This window comes from Protomyctophum bolini (genome assembly GCF_963924005.1).
Source record: "Protomyctophum bolini genome assembly, chromosome: 4".
Taxonomy (NCBI): domain Eukaryota; kingdom Metazoa; phylum Chordata; class Actinopteri; order Myctophiformes; family Myctophidae; genus Protomyctophum; species Protomyctophum bolini.
Window position 1 is genome coordinate 44,108,005 of NC_137865.1, and position 20,347 is coordinate 44,128,351.

The 20,347-nt window shown below is 42.4% G+C and overlaps 1 protein-coding gene across 1 annotated transcript in view; it reads left to right on the forward strand.

Annotated features, from left to right (window-relative positions):
* necab2 (N-terminal EF-hand calcium binding protein 2) overlaps positions 1–17,689 on the forward strand; it is a gene marked incomplete at its 5' end in the record, with an annotated part of 161,536 nt that extends 143,847 nt beyond the window's left edge. Inside the window, 4 exons of the mRNA XM_080761801.1 lie at positions 5,220–5,332; positions 10,794–10,871; positions 13,293–13,384; positions 15,743–17,689. Coding sequence (XP_080617927.1) covers positions 5,220–5,332; positions 10,794–10,871; positions 13,293–13,384; positions 15,743–15,771 — 312 coding nt within the window. The 3' untranslated portion in view covers positions 15,772–17,689. The remainder of the gene's footprint in view (positions 1–5,219; positions 5,333–10,793; positions 10,872–13,292; positions 13,385–15,742) is intronic.
* Positions 17,690–20,347: the final 2,658 nt, after the last annotated feature.

Sequence of the window (20,347 nt, forward strand, 5' to 3'; positions counted from 1 at the left end):
GGGGGGGGGGGGGGTGATCTGAATCTGATGCCAGTGATTCGGTCAGGGAGGGGCAATGGCTAATGGAGTGGCACTGATTAGATTTCGAGAAGCTGCTGCTGGGCAATGTAGTGTTTCTAATTGAGTTGGTAGTGTGTGTGTGAGTGCATGCCTGTGAGCATGTGCGTGCGTGTGTGTGTGTGTGTGTGTGTGTGAGAAGAGTAACTTGATGTGTGTATGGGTGCGTATATAACAAGAGCGAGAGACTGCAGTGGGTAGAACAATCGTGTCTCTGTGTCTGCTTGAATTTGTTTGTGTTTGAGTTTACTTGCACATGTGTGTATGTGTTTGTCCTATTAGGATAGATTCTGTGACAGAATGTACCAGAATAATAATTTGTGAGAGTGTGCACGCACACACGCTCACAGGCATGCACTCACACACACACACACACACACACACACACACACACACACACACACACACACACACACACAGACTGTATAGTGTATACACATGCACACAGTTGCTGACGCTCATCTAAAAGTAGATTTTGGCAGCACAATTGTTATGTTGCACTAATGTTGTCTCCCCATGACAGTAGCAGTTTTAGGTAATGGCAAATTGGCAACAGATAAACAGTAGTGTCGACTGTCGACAGATACAAGGCAATAAAGCACACAGTCACAGCAGTGGTGGGCTGTGCATGCACACACACACACACACACACACACACACACACACACACACACACACACACACACACACACACACACACACGCCTGTGCGTAGATGGTCTCTCTCTCTCACTCTCTGTGCTCTAAGTGCTTTGGGCTCAAAACCACAAACTCAAAGCTAATGCATGTATGTTATGCAAGATCTTATGATCTCTAAATATAGATCCGTTTCTGTCTCTGCCTTTCCCTGTGTTTCTTTGTACAGCACAGGAAAAAAAATCACTGCTGTGATCATTAATGGCGAACTATTTTCAGGTATTCAACTGCGGCATTAATGTGTATCATCGCAATAACAAATCATTTCTGTGCCCGTTTGTTCCCTCGCTGTGGAAGGTACACAGTAATATCTGGACTCTGAGACAAAAAAAATGCATTTTCTTTATGCCTCTATGTTGCCTCCCTCAGCCGTGTGTTCCTTCCACATGCTGCTCATGTCCTGCTCATACATTGAATGAGGGCCGGGACTCTCCCCAGGTTGGCAGAGGGAGAGTAGCGCCCTGGATTACAGTTTAAGCAATTGGCACCAGGTGAAAAAGTGGGTTACAAAAATCGTGGGATAAAAATTAATTAAAAAAAGTGCAAAAGTAGAAGTCGCAGTCCGTGGGGGAAGTCAGCTGTTAGACTGACAGCTGCAGTCAAATCTAAATTAGCACTTTGAAGTGAGAGAATTAATTTAGACACTAGACAGGGCTGTATTTTGCGTGTCTTAAGTACCAGGTCTTATTCCCTAACTTGAGTAAACTAAAGACCTGGAGGCGTGGTCAATGCTCTTTGGCCACTCAGAATAGCCAAAGAGCATTGATCACGCCTCCAGGTCTTTAGTTTACTCAAGTTAGGGAATAAGACCTGGTACTTAAGACATGCAAAATACAGCCCTCACTGTGAAGTGAGTGGTGCAACTCCGTGTGGGGGGTCCCGTGTGGAAGTTCCAGACCCTCAGGAACATGGCTAAGGTCCCCGGCCAGGTTCCGTTGAGCCGGCCCACGTCCGAAACAGTAGAGAAAGGAGAGAGTTACCATGTGGGGGTCCCGGGGGTCCCCGGAAACACCCAGACGGCCAGGAACAGGCCCAGTGGGCTGGGCCGAAACGGTTCAGGAATGACAGAGTTACCGTGTGGGGGTCCCTGTACTGTACTGTACTGTACTGTACTGTACTGTACTGTACTGTACTGTACTGTACTGTACTGTACTGTACTGTACTGTACTGTACTGTACTGTACAACAGTGACACTTGGTTGCGAAAACCAACCAAACGCAATTTCCGTGCTCAGACAGACCCAGTCAGGGACGCGGACACAGCCAGCCAGCCAGCCAGCCAGGGACGGACACACATAGCTACTTAATGAAGTTGTTGCACCACTCAGAAAACCCTGCATTTTCTTTTTACTTTGGAGAGAGCAGGAACATTTTAATGAGAACAGCAACCCTCAAGGCTCGACGGGTTGTCGTTATGTACATGGTTAACCTGCCAAAGCGTACATACTCGTGAACATGATTCAGATTCAGACAAGTTTATTGATCCCAAAAAGGGAAGTTTCACATCGCTATACGAGCTCAGCTGATGTTTCAGGCCTTCTAGTCATTCACAGGGGAAGGACTCTCTCTCTCACACACACATACAGTGCATACACGCACGTCGCACGCCCACACAAACCTATGCAATCTACTGCTGCATCTGTGCAGCGTTACCATGCTCCCTATATGTGGACATCCGCGCATTGTGGGAATCGTCGTCCAGGAAGGAAGTGAGCCCAGTGTTGATGACATCAGAGACACTCGGCTCACTGTTAAAATATCTAAAACCACATACAGTATTACACACATAAAGGCCCCCCAGGAAAGTGTTCTAAACGACCTTAACATGTATTGTTTTGCAAAAAGGGTGAAGTGTCCCTTTAATAATGGCATGTCTAATTTTGCTCAAAACCTAGAAGCCATGTTCTACCCCACAACACTTTCGGCATGAACAATACAGTACAATTAATAACTAGAAAATGTGCAATTCTGGCTCATTTATTTGGTGGTTTAATGGCCTGTGAAGGACAGGACTAGTTTAAATGGTATTATAGAAATCTGCAAAGATAAGCAGAGCCCAGCAAAGAGACTTCTTGTTAACAACAGCAGCATTCTCATAGAGATAAGTGGAATTTAATTACATTTGTACTCTAGCAGGGAGAGAGATGAATGCAGAACTACTTCTCTAAGCTAAGGAGCTGAGAGAGAGAGAGAGAGAGAGAGAGAGAGAGAGAGGGGTGTTTAGGAAGTGGGCATGAGCAAAGGAGAGTGAGAAGGGACAGGAAAGGGAACAATATGAGAAGAATTGGTGTGTGGGGGGATGAAGATGGAGTTGAGAGTAGAAGAAATGGGAGACCTGATGAGAATAGAGAAAGACTTTATTGTATACCACAGCAGTATAGAGATAAGGGTAATACATAGTCTCCATACAGTAACTGTATCATACTGTATACATACCAACACACAATATTGGCAGTGAGGCAATCTATTCAGTGCTTCAACAGACGTGTGCTTAAGCGAGCTCTCCTCCATTTATCTCCGTACAGGTGGCAGTAATGTAGTCACTAGTGTGTAATGATTGAGGGTGTGATCCATGTCATTGGCTATTATATATTGTGTGTGTACTTACTGTACTAGGCATATGATGGCCCTGTCATTCATGTGACAGGGCCATGTGTGTGTGCGTGCCACGTGTGTGTGCGCGCACGCTGTGTGTTGTGTGTCAAATCAGATAGGCACGCCAGGTTTGAGACCGTTTGGTTAGATTGCTTTCCGACTTACACTCAGGACAGACGCGACTGGAATTTTCCTCCCCGATATCACTTAAATGCAATTCAAAGGGCTTTGTTGGCATGATAAAACGTACGTTTACATTGCCAAAGCAAATAATTCAATCAAGACAAAGTATGTGCAATTTAAAGTCCGAATATCCAATTTATTGTGCAGGAATAACACACAATGATTAGTAGTCTTTGGTGGTTGTGTTCCATTTGATATACTTATCCTATCACAGCAGCTCACCAATATTGCTGCTGTGTTGGCACAGATAATAAAGAACCTTGAACACTTCGGCCAGCAGATATGAGAGGGTTTTTTGTCATTAGTCAAGTATTCAAACAATCCTTGGGTGATCGTAATCTGTGGGAAGTATGTGTTTCTGATGTCACGCACACACACACACACACACACACACACACACACACACACACTTCTATTGCATTTCTTTCATGAGGTTATTATGAGCTTCATACTGTGCAGGAGACGAGGAGGTGGGAGGGCATCAGGCAGCGAGAGTGCAGTGTGATTGGCCCTTAGGGAAATCACTCACAGACGCAGTAGGAGGGTATAACCAAGCACTTCACATTAAGCAACAGATATTGAGTTTTAACTCGTATCAATAGGCATCATATTGTGTCAATATTGCAGACTTTGGGCTACAGGCTTCAACGGTTATTACAGCATTGAATTCCATATGATTCATTGAATGCATATGATGATATATATATATAGTCATATGGATTCTTATGGCATCAGGATGATAACATAATAATGGAAAACTTCATAGACAGACAAGTTACTCTAGAAACTTAATATATTGAAGCAATAAAACATAACATAATAAACTAACGATTATAATAGTCTGGTTGCCCTATGGTCCACCACACTAATACAACTATATTTCAAAACCAATAGCAACTAAAAGCATTGACAGTTCTATAGAAACTGCCTCCAGCTCCTTCAATTTGGATTTAAAAGCGTTTAACAGGATCATCGGATCTCATTTCTAGGCACGTTGCAGATCATTCCATGCCGAAGGGGCTGAAAATGCAAAAGGCCTTCCTCCAAGTTCCTTACTGTATGCTTGTGGGACAGCAAGCGGAAGGAAGTCCTGAGAACTCTGAACGTAAAGAGTAACATCTGACAGATTTTACTCTTTCGTCGTACAGATGTAACATTATAAAAGTACCCTAAAGGTCATACCAAGAATACACAATTTTGTTTAATACAGTCAATCAGTGCCGGAAGTTCTTCAAAATAGGAGCTCTGGGGTGCCAGAGTTGTCTGGTCGCTTTTACTCTGAAACCCACGACCCGGAAACAATCCACTAAAAAAAGTTTACTTTACATTGCTTGCTTACTTTGTGATCGTTTAAATTTATACGACATATGATCCAAAAAGCGTTCATATTTTGCGGGAGAGACGGATGAGGAGCAGAAATGTACGGAATCGGTTAAGTGAAAGTGGTTAAATGTGTCTTTGAGTTGTATAAATAACAAGCTTGTGCCTACATTTACGAATAAGTTGTAATAACAACTACATTATATCCATTAGAACACAGGTTATTTATTTACATTTCCTGACAAGTAACAACATTTTGGACATACAAGATGTCTGGCTGACAGTGACAATAAGCATATGACAACTAATATCTCTGTCTTCTCTCTCTCTCTCTCTCTCTCTCTCTCTCTCTCTCTCTCTCTCTCTCCAGTCCCTGTTGTTGGTGCGTCAGGAGGTGGTGGTATCCCAGAAGAAGCTCGGTGATTTCTGCGAGGCTCTTAAGCAGTACTTGAAGAACGTCTCTGCTCAAAGGGACTGTTTCCAGTAAGTGGAACTATTGCTGCCGGGCATTAAAATGGCACACATATTTTCTACTCTGTCTGTGTCTCATAGGTCTGTGGGCCGTTCATAAACCCGTCTCCCAGTGACAATCATCTTTAGGCAGATTTGTTTTTAACTATTTCTATTTTTATTTATTTTTTATTTCACATTTTTATCGCGAGAATGATGGCTTCCATTATCACATTGCAACTTTTCATGAATAGAAAGCCTGAAGTTTCTATTAGCTTCGATTTCCCATCGATGATGTCACTGGAAGACGGGTTTCTGAACTGCTCACAGACCTGCTATGAGTGTTACGACCCGGCCTAGGGCAACCTAAGGGCCGATTCATACTCCTATTTTAGAGCCGAATAATTGTCTGTTCGGCGCTGTAGAGCCTACAATGTGACGTCATTTGAGGTTCGGGGGGGGGGGGGGGGGGGGGGGGGGCGGGCGGGGACCGTCCTAAAGTCGTCTCTTCGGTGCTACTGAAAGTTTTCGACGAGCCGAAATCATTTCCAAAACAGCGGTAAAATAGGAGTATGAATCGGCCCTAAGTCGCAACAACAAAATTGACTCCCTCCTGCCAAGTTCCCAAACAACTCATGAACTCCAGTTTAAAATACAGTGATGTATTAACAAAGTCTTAAACCATGGCTAAATTACCTCAGGGTGTACATAAAAAGACTATAAAACAAAACTACAAAAGCCTATGCTTACCTGCCCCAGACAGAAATGCATAGATCTTACCCATCACTTAAACTCAGGAAACCCAATCAAAAGGATTAGAAAACAAACCTAAAGTCCACCCACCCCTACCATACCGAGGATGTAAAATAACCTGTAAAATGTCAAAACTGGCAACTTTGAATAACTGGCAAACACAGGATTGGTTTGGTTTGAGGCTGACATTCACAAGGACGAAGACATCCGAATGCTGGTTACAGACAGCTTTATAGTTGAGCTTCTCCCAGGAGCCAATCACCTGCGAGAATCCACCTACTAGTCTGCCAGCACATTCATACACCACTCAGGGTGTAAGCACACCTAGTATTCCATGCGCGTCCAAAAGCTGCTGTCTGCTGGCGTCTCTTCCGGGTTTTTAGACAGCTCGTGGATGGAAATGAAGCTCCACCCACATGGCAGATTGCTGTGTCGGCCAGATTCCCGGAAAAGCTTGCCCCAGCGGCATTCTGCCGCGTGGGTGGAGCTTAATTTCCATCCACCAGCTGTCTAAAAACGCGTGATTTCTTTCTACGTCTGAGCATAGACATGGTAACGCCCCGCCTGCCTCTGATTGGCCTACCGACACTGCCCGTCTTGCCTGTCCTCTGAGATGACTTAAATTTTTGTAGAAGAGGCAAACCAATATTGTTTGTACCGTTTGCTTTGATTGAATAATTGAGTGAACAACTGATTTGGCTGTGTTCTAAATTAAAGTATTAGTGTTGATTATCGTGTATTAATATAATTATAGTAAACTAATACTAAAATGATAAAGATCAAGGGAAAAGAGACCTTTTTACAGTACAATAAAGTTTCAAGTTTACACATAGTTTGCCTCTTCAACAAAAATAAAAGTTACTGTCGCGCGTGCCAAGCTATCATTCTCTTGTATTATATTGTACTTGTATTATTTATTTATTTCCCACCACGGAGTAACCTCGTAGCCTTGGTCCCATCCCATGCTTACTTATCTGCAAAAAGAAAACCTTGCGGCAGACTATCCAGCATGTAACCACGCCTCAACAGGCTTTCCACCACCTCGGAAAGTTTCAAAAGTCTGTATGATCCGGTTGTGAGCTCTTCTACAAAATTTTAAGTTACAAGTTACTGTTGCGTGTTGCCATTCTCTTGTACTTGTATTATTTATTTCCCACCACGGAGTAGCCTTGCATCTCGGAGGACAGGCAAGACAGGCAGTGTCGGTAGGCCAATCAGAGGCAGGCGGGGCGTTACCATGTCTATGCTCGGACGTAGAAAGAAATCGCGCCTAAAAACCAGGAAGAGACGCCGGCAGACAGCGGCTTTTGTCCGCGCATGGAAGTTCAGGTGTGCCTGCACTGTCTACTCACACAAGCTGTAAACCACCCACACCTCCTCTATAGAGTGCCCCTTTCATGACGACTACGGGTAAAGTATTTATTTAAAGATCTGTAAGCCTCGAACAAAGCCAACTCGGATCGTGACAAATCTTGACAACAAACACAATATTTTGGGCCGAACAAATAATTACAAAGAAGAAAAACAACAAAAAAGTGTAACTTGCCCTTTTTTTCCTTCTTTCTAATTATTTGTTCGGCCCAAAGAATTGTGTTTGTTGTCATGTTTCCTCACGATCCGAGTTGGGTTTGTTCGAGGGTTTCAGATCTTTAAATAAATACTTTTAGAAATGTCTATGGGGTGAAATGAATAGAGAGAGAATTATGTCCTGGGCCCGTCGTCGCCATGAAAGGGAGCAGGACTGCGACGCTTTATCAGTCACTCCTCCCTCATTAACTCACACCGCACTGAGAGAAAAAGACAGCAACACAATACACATATATGACCCACAGGGCCATAACAATGAGACACAGACTGAGTAGAAAGAAATTGTGCTATTTGATCATGAACATTAGTGAGGACCAATTATATGAAACAACGTGGTGAAGTCGTCCTTTATTGATCCTAGAATTTGTAGCAAAGTGGAATGGACTGGCAGGCGTGGCTTCCTGCCCGGTCCTGCGGAACAGTGCTGAGTTTGCAATGTTTTGGGACACCTCTTGGAGGGCGGTCGCACAGCGGCCCACTGGAAACAGCTGCCACTCAAGTGGAGTGAGGGGTGCTAATATATTAAAGTCTAACTCATGTTGATTAGGTGATGTAATGCTGATGTAAAACAAACGGTAACAAAAAAAACCCATTATATTCTCTTTAATGTTAATGGCATTTTAATGTTTGTGTTAGGGACAAGATGATGTAAATTTTCCCTTCATTGTCAATGGCATTTTTATAACAAACAGACATTAAACTAAAAACAGACATTAAACCTGTATATAGGAGGGGGAAGAATACCACCAAAAGGTCCAGTAGGTTTGTCAGCAGAGGGGGTTAGCTGTGGTAAATAATGGATCAAGGAGTAGCCGTCTGTCTACTGTAGCGCTGTGGGTTGTTGTCCTCTCACTCGGGGCCCAATCTTGCTGGAACATCAGGAAATTGAATTTGGGGATAAGGTCAACATTCAGGATGTCTTCAGAAAGAGACAGTAGCAGGAAGTTGTGCCTAGAGGGAAAATAATGTATTCTTAAAATAACCGCCATGAGATTGAGAATTGCCTAGCCTTAATAATCCTCTCATGAGGACTAATAATGATGCATCTTTTAAAAAGATATCGCTGGAACTTGGAAGGTTAATATTAACGGGACCATACATTACAAAGCATCATATTTGAAAACGAGGTTAATCTAAGTAAGGAACAACTCTGTGTACTTGAATTTATGTAGCCTTACCCCTTATTTACTTAAAATAGTTCAAAAAGCTGATCTACGAGCTCACAGCGTGTCGATGTAGATCGTCTATTTTCACTATTTTAAAATATTTTCTAAATAGTGAAGCGGCCACACACACAATCACAATCTCCAGTTCTTCATCTAAACTAGACTAGAGCTTTGTAGTTAACTGTCCCTCAACTGCCCTCTTCAGGTTCATAGAGGAACTGCATAGATGGATGGATTAAGTAATAATCCAAATTTTCTTCATTTTCTTTTTAGACAAAGACGACAGAGATGGATAACTGAGGGTAGAGAGGCTGTGAAACATTGTGCAAGCCATGTAATTGAATCCCATCTTCTGATCACATTAAATGATTTCGCATTGTTGGCTAAATTGTCAATGTGTGTCAAAGGGACACTTCAGCCCTTTTGCAACCAGAGCTTATTCTAATGATGTTTAGGACACAAGAAACACTTTCCTGTGGGTTTTATGTGTGTAATATGTTTTTTGTAAGTCATGAAGCCATGTTCATGAGCAAAAAAGAAAACGTGGTCTCACTTCCTTCATGTACTACAAAGTCACACCTCCATGCAGCCTCCGTCCTCTCCACAAGGAGGGGGAGTGCACTAAAGCATTATGGGCATTGTAGGAATTCAACAATCCAGTCAAACCCTAGACTTCATTATTTTTCTGTCCAACATCATTTACTGTTATCTACTACAAATAGGCTACTAACACATTGAGTGACTGCAGTTTCTTCTGGTGGTGAAATTCTGTGTGGTGATCTGGAGTGTCCTGCCAAGCTAACGTCCTGCATGCCAAACAGACGTGTCACTTAATCACATTTTCCGTACATTATAATGTTATACAAGCTTTCTGTTTTCCTATTTGGGTGTTATTGAAGGTGCCTCGACAGAGTGCTGATGTTTAGTTTATACTTTGCCATCATCTTATGACATAAGTAGCAGGGGTGCAAAGTACTGTACTTAAGTACAGTTTTGAGGTATTTGTACTTGACTATTTCCAATATCCAATACTTTTACTTCTACTCCACTACATCTCAGATCAAAATATTGTACACTTTTACTCCACTATACATTTTTTTGAAAACTTTACTACTTTACTTTGTAGAGTTGGATTATTATTACAAAACATACATTAACCACTTCAGCCCTATACATTTCAGCAATTTGAAAATAGCCAATCTACAAGCTCACAATGCGTCACGGTGGGACACATTTTGAGCTTATAGATCTGCTATTTTCAAAGGATTTGTATACATTTGAAAACTCGAAATGAGACATTCTGCATAAAAAGTACTTTTAGTACGTTAAGCACATTTTGGTATACCAATACTTAAAGTAAAATTCAAAATTAATTCCAGACTTGTACGTTTAATAAATAGAGTATTTCTAAATTGCATTATTGATACTTTTACGTAAGTGCAAAATGTGCTGCAGCCACAGCACAGGGCTAGAAAACAAGTCATGTGTTTTTTTTTCCCACATTCTCTGTCGTCTGTTCTGTGTCTTGTTTTTATTACAGCAATATGTCTTTAACCCATTCTGAACGGGAACCCATGTTGGTGTTAGCATCATGTTATGCTTTAGCTATTAAAAAAATAGCAGATCTACAAGCTCATAGCGCGCCACCGAGTGGCGCGCTACGAGCTTGTAGGTCTGCTATTTTTTTGAAAAATCGAATCGAAAATCGAATCTGATCTCAGGTCAGAATGGGTTAATCAGACCAGTGTGTGTGTCCAGTGGAAACCTCGTATGAATCTGATCTCAGGTCAGAATGGGTTAATTAATGTGTACTTTAGTGACTTACTGTACGTGTCCCTCCCTCTCTCTCCCTCCATCTCACCTCCTCTCCTCTCCTCTCCACTCTTCATGCTCTTCTACCCACCACCATCCTATTTGCGACTCTCCCTTTGCACCGCCCTGCCTTCCCATCCATCCTAACTCTCTCTCTCTCTCTCTCTCCACTCCAGTGTGACTGCGGTGCGTCTGCCAGACGGCCTGTCCTTCGTGGTCTATGAGTTCTGGGATGGAGAGGAGGAATGGAAGAGGTGAGCTTAACCGTCTTGACTGTTGAACAAAAAAACATTATTGGCTGATTTGTTTTGAGGGGCGCTATAGCCCCCTCCAACGCATGGCTTTCCGATATTACGTCATGCCATGTGGCTGCCAAGTCTATGGACTTTGTTTAGAGCCTAATTAAAAATAACAGGGGCACCATGTGGCAGCCAAGTCTATGCACTTTTGATGTTTGCTTTAAGCAGGCCACCCTTTTTCCAGCATTTTCATTTCATTTCAGTTCAAGTTGAAATAATTTGCCTTTGACATCTGGTCATAACAAAAAGGGGCGGAAGAAAAGTCCACAAATGTACAAAGGCTGTCGAGGAAATTTGGAAGCAATGTTATTCATTTTAGGAAGAACTAAAGAACACATGAGCAACTAAAGAACTAAAGAACTCACGAGCAACTCATAGGAGCAGCTGTTTTCTGTTCCTCTCAAAGCTGTGTTTTAATTATTGTCTCCTAGTGCCAATCCTGTTTTGTGTTGCCTTAGGCAAGATTAGTTTAGTAGTGTCAGCTGTTTATCTTTGTTGACATTTGACCTGTGGTTCAGAAATGGACTGAGAGAAGTGTCTCAGTGTCTCCCTGATGAGAGGATGAAAGTATTGAAGCTAAAGTTTGACTGGTTTGTGTTGAGTCAGTATCTGTGTTCCATTGTAACGCTTGATGCTGGCTCCAGTATTCGGAGAGTGCTCTCCTACAGATTTAATTAACAAGCTGAAATACGTTTTTTTCTCACTTCTGCTTCACAATAGCCATTTAAGCCTTATTCAAAACATTTCAATGATGTATAATTTTTCTGAAGATGGTGTGTGGGCTCTACCTAGTTTAATATTGGTGTCCTTGGCCTAGCACCCACAGCCCACACACCCTCTGTCATTTTTGTATTTTATTTGAGTAAATCTTTGAATATTTTGCCCAATATGCCAACGTGAAAGTGAAAGCCCTTTAATGTGGTCATTAATACATCCATTAATGTAGGAGTAGGCGCCATGAACTGGAAAATGTGCAGCATCTTCAAATGTAATTAGGAGTCTTCAGACATTCACTCTGCCACAGAATTGCTGAAGCACTGGAGTTAGTTGAGGTCGTCATGATTTAGTGATGGTGCAGGTGGTCTGCTGGGGATGGAGTTTAGCCCATTCTGACCTGAGATCAGATTCTAAAAGTGTCTGTTTGAAAATGACAGTTTTCTGAAAAAGCTATGTTTCTATGTCAGTCGTTCTTCGATTTTTCAAAAATAGCAGACCTACAAGCTCGTAGCGCGCCACTCGGTGGCGCGCTATGAGCTTGTAGATCTGCTATTTTTCAATAGCTAAAGCGTAACATAATGCTTACACCAAAAGGGGTTCCCGCCCAAAATGGGCTAGAGACTGCTGACGTAGCTGTCTGTACAGTAGATGGAAGATTCTGCTTTTCAGTTGAAACTGTATCTCCTCAGAGCAGGGGTCATCGATATGTCCTTACACGGACAGATGTGTCATGCCAGTCTACAACACACCATTATAATGTTCTTATTTTGAAGACCCAATTACTGAATGTCAAGTCTCCAGGTTTTCTTCTGAATATGACACACATGACATAATGCAACTCAAACTGCTTTTCAGAGCAATGGAGGAAACATCTATAAAAAACAAGGCATAAAACAACATTAAAATAGCATTAATGCCATACAGTGAGGACATGAATAACAACAAAGATGTTAAAGGATCAACTAAAAGCCAGAGTTACATATTATTAACATACCGTATTGGTATTATAGAGGCCAACTAGTGCTAATGGTTCTCAAATGTTTTATTACAAGGACCCCCTTAACTCTGAGAGTGCACAAATAGAACCAAATGGACCCATTTAGGCTATTTAGTGTTTCTGGTGGTAATATTATTGTCCGTCATTCATTGTGTATGTCCAATGTCCGTGGCAAAAATGGATATTTGACAAAAATGTCCACCACAAGCCAGCATGGTGATGACCCAGCCTCAGGGACACAGAGGTCATACAAGTATACATTAGATGTGGGTGTGTATAATAATAATAATCTTCATTGTCCCGAAGGATATTCGTCTTCACAGTCTGTTCCAAACACTCGCATCAAAAACAACACAGAGGACATAACACATGAGGTCCCCACAGTATACAGAACCATCCTATTTGTTTAATGTCGCGATGGCTGAGGGAACAAAACTCCCATTAAAACTAAAACCTTTTTCCAGGGCAAGATTATGTATCTTTGTCCAGATGGCATATGAGGTTAAAGAAGCGATACAGGGGATGATCAGTGTCATTTTGATTGAAAGTGCTAGCCGTGTGATGGCCTTATTGTTTCATTTCACAGAAACTGTGGCTGTGTGCGGGTGAGTGTATGTGTGCGGGTGATTTCCTAACCCTTTTTTAATGTCTTGTGTATACAGGCACCTCCAGTCCTCCCCCACCAAAGCCTTTCAGCATGTGAAGGTGGACACACTGTGCCAGCCGGAGGCTCTTTCTACTGTAGCAGTGCCAGGTCAGTGCTGCAATGCAACAGATCAGAGGAGGGAAGGGACCGAGAGAAATACAATCCAATGTTCAGTGCAGATCGAACAGAAGGAAGGAACATCCGCACACTTGTTTCCTAGAGCAGGGGTTCCCAAACTTTTTTGGACCAGGTACCCCTTTTGGGGTAGATATTTTTCCAGGTACCCTCTCATCCTCGCAACACGGATAACAATATATTTACAACCACAAGCAGTGTTTCCTGCAGGAAAAAGCTTTGGCATGGTGCTGGGCACAGGCCGCAATTTTGATTAATTAATTAATTAATTTGATTCATTAATTAATAAGATTAATACATTAAGATTAATTTGTATTATTGCTCTTGTATTGCTATTGGAGACACTGGGGGGACACTGGGGGACACTGGGCAGGCACTGAGGAGGCACTGGGGAGACACTGGGGAGGCACTCAGGGGCACACTGGGGAGGCACTGGGAAGGCACTCGGGGGGAACACTGGGGAGGCACTGGGGAGGCACTGGGGAGACACTGGGGAGGCACTCAGGGGCACACTGGGGAGGCACTGGGAAGGCACTCGGGGGGCACACTGGGGAGGCACTGGGGAGACACTGGGGAGGCACTGGGGAGGCACTGGGAAGGCACTCAGGGGGACACTGTCTAAATGTATACGTCTAAATGTATACGTCTAAATGTAGACGTCTAAATGTAGACGTCTAAATGTAAGTTTGGGAACCACTGCTTTAAACACTTTAGCACTTTATGAACATGAACAAAATAGATGGGTCCCCCCTGGAACTCCCTCAGGTACCCCTGGGGGTCCCCGGACATCACTTTGGGAACCACTGGTCTAAATGTATACAGAGTGACGTCTAAATGTAGACGTCTAAATGTAGACGTCTAAATGTAAGTTTGGGAACCACTGCTTTAAACACTTTAGCACTTTATGAACATGAACAAAATAGATGGGTCCCCCCTGGAACTCCCTCAGGTACCCCTGGGGGTCCCCGGACCCCACTTTGGGAACCACTGGTCTAAATGTATACAGACGTCTAAATGTAGACGTCTAAATGTGTACGTCTTCTCTTATGGGGGTCCCTGGCATATCTTTTCAAATGGGGGTCCACGGGCTAAGTAGTGTCAATTTGGGGGTCCTTGACATGAAAAAGTTTGGGAACCACTGCTTTAAACACTTTAGCACTTTATGAACATGAACAAAATAGATGGGTCCCCCCTGGAACTCCCTCAGGTACCCCTGGGGGTCCCCGGACCCCACTTTGGAAACCACTGTCCTAGAGAACGTTTCGATCGTTCATCAGGCAAATTCTGATGAAGACCTCTGGAGCTCTATAAACAAGTGTGCGGATGTTCCTTCCTTTGCCTTGATGCCTTGACATCCAGCACCTGGCCTAAGTTAGCGGTTTCGGATTTTATCAGATGATTTAATCTCCACCATCAGCCCTCATCAAGCCAGTATGGACATCTCTTACATATTGACGTTGTTGTCCGACGTCGCGTTTGGCACGTTGTCCGACTACTAACTGTAACCCTAAATCTAGCCCTAACTCTAACCTTAACCGTTCACATAAGTAAACATAAAGCGAAGTTGTTGTAGGCCTATAGCGCAGTTTCACAATGTTTTCACTTCGGCGGCAGTAACTTCACTTCAGTGTTTCCTAGTCACCTACTCGCGGAGGCAGTATGTAGGAAATGTCCATATTGCACCATTGCATGGTCTTGATAAGAACATATTGGTGATTATCGGAACATTCGAAGCGTGTGCCTAAATACAGATAAAGAAGATGTGTCCTCTTTGTGAACTGTGCAGATCATAACACTCATTCGGTATTAACGGCTCAGAATGGCTGATAATGCAGTGCCCTCAGATAACCCTGGGAGGCTATTTAGGTGTAATATTTATTACTTTTAAGCTCCAAGCAGATGTGGAAAAACTCCCTTGTACTCTTTGTACTTTATTGTAAATGGCAGTAATCAAAATAATCAATGCTGGCCTATGTCCATAGCCTCAAGGCAAAGCAAAGAGAGTCGATAGCTTGATGTGATGCTTGGCAGACAGCCACTGATAGCTGTACGTGTCTTGTTCTGTTTTCTAACTTCTAATGTCTTTCTTTGTCTCTTCCCTCCCTGATCTTTATTCTCTTCTCTTTCCCCTCGCTCTCTGTTCTCACTTATCTCCATATCCTGAACATGATCACGTATCCTATCTCATTTTCTTCCTCATGTTTGCTTTCATTCATGTTCTACCTCTGCGTTTCCACTTTCCTCACACCTTTTCCTTGACACGTCTTGCTTCATTTCACCTCTTCAATCTATCCCTCTCTCCATCCATCCGCCCATCCTCTGCTCATGCAGCTGCTTGGTGCAGCCTGAACAGGGACTGATGGCGGAGAGGTACGACCGCGCGCCGTGATTCCTGGAACGTCCTCCTTAAACCGTTTATCTCCCCCTCTCCCCCTTATCTCCCCCCTGCTATCACTACCACCCTCACCCACCCAACCAACCGCCCACCCCCCCACCCCGGCATCACTCCTCCCCTCACCCTTTCACTTTTGTAAGTACATGTTTACACAGTGCAAATGAATGGTGTCAACTGCAGTGAATATTGAACAGTACATTTAAAAAAAACTTCTTCGCGTTTGCATCTCACCGTGGTAGCTAGCTAGCCTGAGATGTTAGGCCGGTTTCATGTACTGAATGGAATTAGCTCTGGGTCACGTTAAGGCAGATTTGTTTCATGTAGCAAGGAACATGGGGTTTCTCATGTAGCAGTTAGCTTTTTGGGGTGATTTTATTTGGGTATTGTCATTGAATTGAGTTTTCTTTCCCTATCCTTTTGTGATGAGTTCACCATAGGTAGCAGATAGAGAAAGTAGAGTTAGTTAATGTAGCTGTCATTTCATGGTAGATATGGACACGTGATGTGTTGTACCCGGGCCGAACGCATACGGGTGTCTTGGAAAATCGACACGCATATTAAAAACGTGTCGCTATTCAATTCACACTTTGCCACTTTCCAGCATATCCAACATGTGTTTGGCTCGACACAGCACAGTTTTTTCCCCATGTGGTGCTCAGCTGAGACAGTAGCAGTTTAAAGTTCTAAGTGAATCACTGGGGTAGACTCATTCGTTTAGCTTTCTTGTCATGTTACCGGTGTAGGCATAATGGTGAGAAGTTGTCGGCATCAGAGTCATTTTAGAAGTGAAATGAATGGTTACACATCGTGAGCATGTTTTGTCTTAAACAACAATAATTGAGCTGCTACCTTTGGGCTGGAGAATAAGTGAATACTTAGGGAGGTAGGAACTAGGGATAGCATCTCTGTATTCTCCATCATGCAGCTAAAGTTTGTGTTCTTTTTTGCCTTCCTTTTTTATGTATAAAATGTCTGAATTGGCGATTGGTAGCCTACAGTATATTAGCTGTATAAGTCTAGTAGAGATTTTACATATAAAAGACATTGTTCTATTATTATTATATTCGTATTATTGACGTCTTTAGTGCTACGGTGCAAATTTTCCTACTCACTAATAGCTACACACATCTTTGTTCAAAGTGATGAAAACTCCTCATTATTATAAGGAATGTTAGACAGCTTCCCATCTGAATGACATTAATGTTAAAGCCTTAAACGTCACCACATGGTTGAGGAGGTTGTACAGGGTTTTTAAAGGATGACTTGTTGTTTGTTGTGATGTTAAAGTGAGACCTACTGACATAATGACTGTGCAGCACTAGCCTTGTGTTGTTGCCACTATGGTACCAAAACAGTCCCATAAACCACAGATCACAATGTTTTTATAAGAGGTTTGAAGCATCTCTGCGTCATTAACAGCCCTCCAAATCACTTGTGTGGAACAGCTTTAATTTATATTTGTGATATACAGTATTCGGTGTACCTAATTCAAGAATAAGATTCACACAATGTGTTAAACTCGGCTCTAGCAGATTATTAATGAACACAGTGAACAATATTTTGCAATAACAGCAGTGTTGTACACCACCTGTGAAGTAACAAGTTCACTAGAAATATAATCAAATAAATATATAAATATAAATTATTTTGAACACAAATCTCCCGAGGTCCAAATCTGGGCAGAGCCAAGTTCTGTACCTCGATCCTGCTATGGAAAACCCCATAATCATACCCTGTGTCTATCCTAGGAACAATAAAGAAGGAACACTCCTGCGGGAGGTTTGCACATGCACAGTGTAAACAAGAACTGCGATGATGGAGTGTTACAGCAGAGGTGCTATTGCTAGTACAGTATGTGTTTGGTCCAAAATGGAAATGGCAGTCTGACGGACGACATATAGAGCATATAGGGCTCTCACACTTTGTGCAGCAGTAGGCTGTAATAATAATAAATAACAATATTTTGGGGGAAAGCAAACCACGTCTATCTAGTATCTAGCACCTCTGCTGGAACACTCCATCGTCGCAGTTCCTGTTGACAGTTCCTGTTCCGTGACACGTGACCGTGAGTGTTCCTTCATTATTGTTCCTAGTGTCTATCCAGGAAATTAAGCCCACCTCTGTTTCAACTACAGCACACAGATTTCAACCCCCGCCCCCAAACACCGCCCCCCACGAGCCCATGAACGTAAACACAATCAGGACTCTCACTCCGAAAGCACAATGTAAAAAAAATATATAATGATTATTGTGACTTAAAGATATATATTGCTTATTGAGTATGACGAGAGTATTTAGAAATGGTTGAACTATATAATATACTGTTTAAACATATTTTTTCTTGTTGAAGATATGATTGTTTATGATTCACTCCACGCTTTATAGTTCTAATATACCTTGCCATCTGCCATCCATATAACACTGATCAATGTATCTCCAGTTTTACCTGTGAGTGACAACTAGTTTTGTCACCTTCCAGTTTACTGTATGTACTGTAATGGACCCTGTGATAGTTCATTGCTGTTCTGGGAACAACTATTAATGGAGATATTATCCAGCTAAACTGATACTACTATTCTACTCCCTTGAGCTTCTGGGATGCATTGAGCTGGGCATGATGATGTGGAATGTGGAAGTGTATAATGTTATGACATAAGAGAGACCTGATTTATATATGAATAAATAAATGTTGCTATGCCTACAGAACAAGCATGGACTAACTTTTATGCTGTATCTCTTTGAGCAATGTTTATTAACAAGCACCGGGATGTGTTATCCACTCATGTATCAATTAGTGACAGACTGTTTAGACTCCCGTGTCAGCCCAAACTGTGTCCGGTTCTCGCTTGCTTCCCAGGGCCCAGGCAGGGGCCATCCCATCACGACGACACAAAAAGCCATAATGCATGGGTTGAAGTTTACATGTTAATGACATATAGCCATAGTTTTAAAAGTATACCGTGCCCAGCTGAATGCAACCCATGAGATCTAAAGGCTCTCACTGATTGTCGTGCCCAGCTTTGTGTGGGTTCTGGATATGACCTGTAACTCTATGGATATGACGTGGACAGGTCAAAGATGCCAATACTATTATTTTACATCGTTGATACATTCCTTAACGCTCCTGAGACTGTGCAACCTGTTCTTTTCTATCCTCCTACTCTTCAGTGCAACCTGTGCTTCGTCATACAATGAAAGAGTTATGTCATTGAAATGTAGAATACGGTCAGAGTCCACATTTGAATGTTCAACAATAGAATGTCATGTGGGGGAAATTGTCCCTTTCAATGTTTACACTTTCATTCAAAATAACACTCCAGGGGGCACGGTGGCGCAGTCGGTATCGCTGTCGCCTCACAGCTAGAAGGTCCCGGTTCGTTCCCCACCGGGGACGCTGTGGGCGTGTTCTCTGGTCCGCGTCATCAGCACCCATACCCTAGGTGGGGCTGGCGAAAGGGCCTTCCTGTGTGGAGTTTGCATGTTCTCCCCGTGACCCCTAGGGTAGGTACCCTCACAAAATAAAAAATACTCTATACTGCCTCCCCCTGGTCAGCCTCCTGACCCCCTGGACAGGAACTGGTTGGAATAACGTGTTCCTTCCACGCGCTATACGTCCAACCAGAGGGAGAGTAGCGGGAATTGGCACCGGGTGAAAGAATGGGTTACAAAATCATGGGATAAAATAAATAAATAGAAATAACGATAAAATAACACTCCAGAGCTTGCTGTGTGTATACAGAACTTGTGTTGACGGGTTTAAACTAAGAGTTATTGGAATTTGCCAAACTGACGACTGACATAGCTCTCTCCTTCTATGGCTGTTGTTTTTCTATCCTCCACCTGAGTGCATGTCAACTGAATGTCCAGTAACTTCTTTGCCGTAGTATTAGGCCATGCTACTCTTCAATGGGTTTTGTGCATTTCTTACCTTATTTTCCTGTTTCTTTTCTAGTATTCCAATAAGAAGGAGACAAAATAAACTAAATCCTATTATATTAAAAAAGAAGACGATATGAAGAAGACTATATATATATATGAGACTAGAAAATGGCATACAAGAATGAACATTCACTTTTATGGCAATGTTTAATGAAATATTCTAATTCCTATGTATGTTTCAATAATACATCTTTCTCTCCTTAAGTTTAGAGACTTATTGCAGAGATGCAAGTAAACATATTTGGTCTATAAACTACTTTGTTGAAATTCTAGATGATGTAGAGTGATGCAATTCAATAAAACTACAAAACTGGAGTACATGACTGGTTGTTGAAGTTGAAGTTGGTGAAGTATTATGCATTGAGGTACACAGTATATACAGACAAAAAAAATACATAGGCCACATATATTTATTTTAGTAGTTATTTAATAATAGATAACACTGTGTGTGTGTGTGTGTGTGTGTGTGTGTGTGTGTGTGTGTGTGTGTGTGTGTGTGTGTGTGTGTGTGTGTGTGTGTGTGTGTGTGTGGAGAGGCAGAATTAAATGTTTTCAAAATAACAGCACAGAAATGATAACATCCTACATCAATTTGTTGCAGA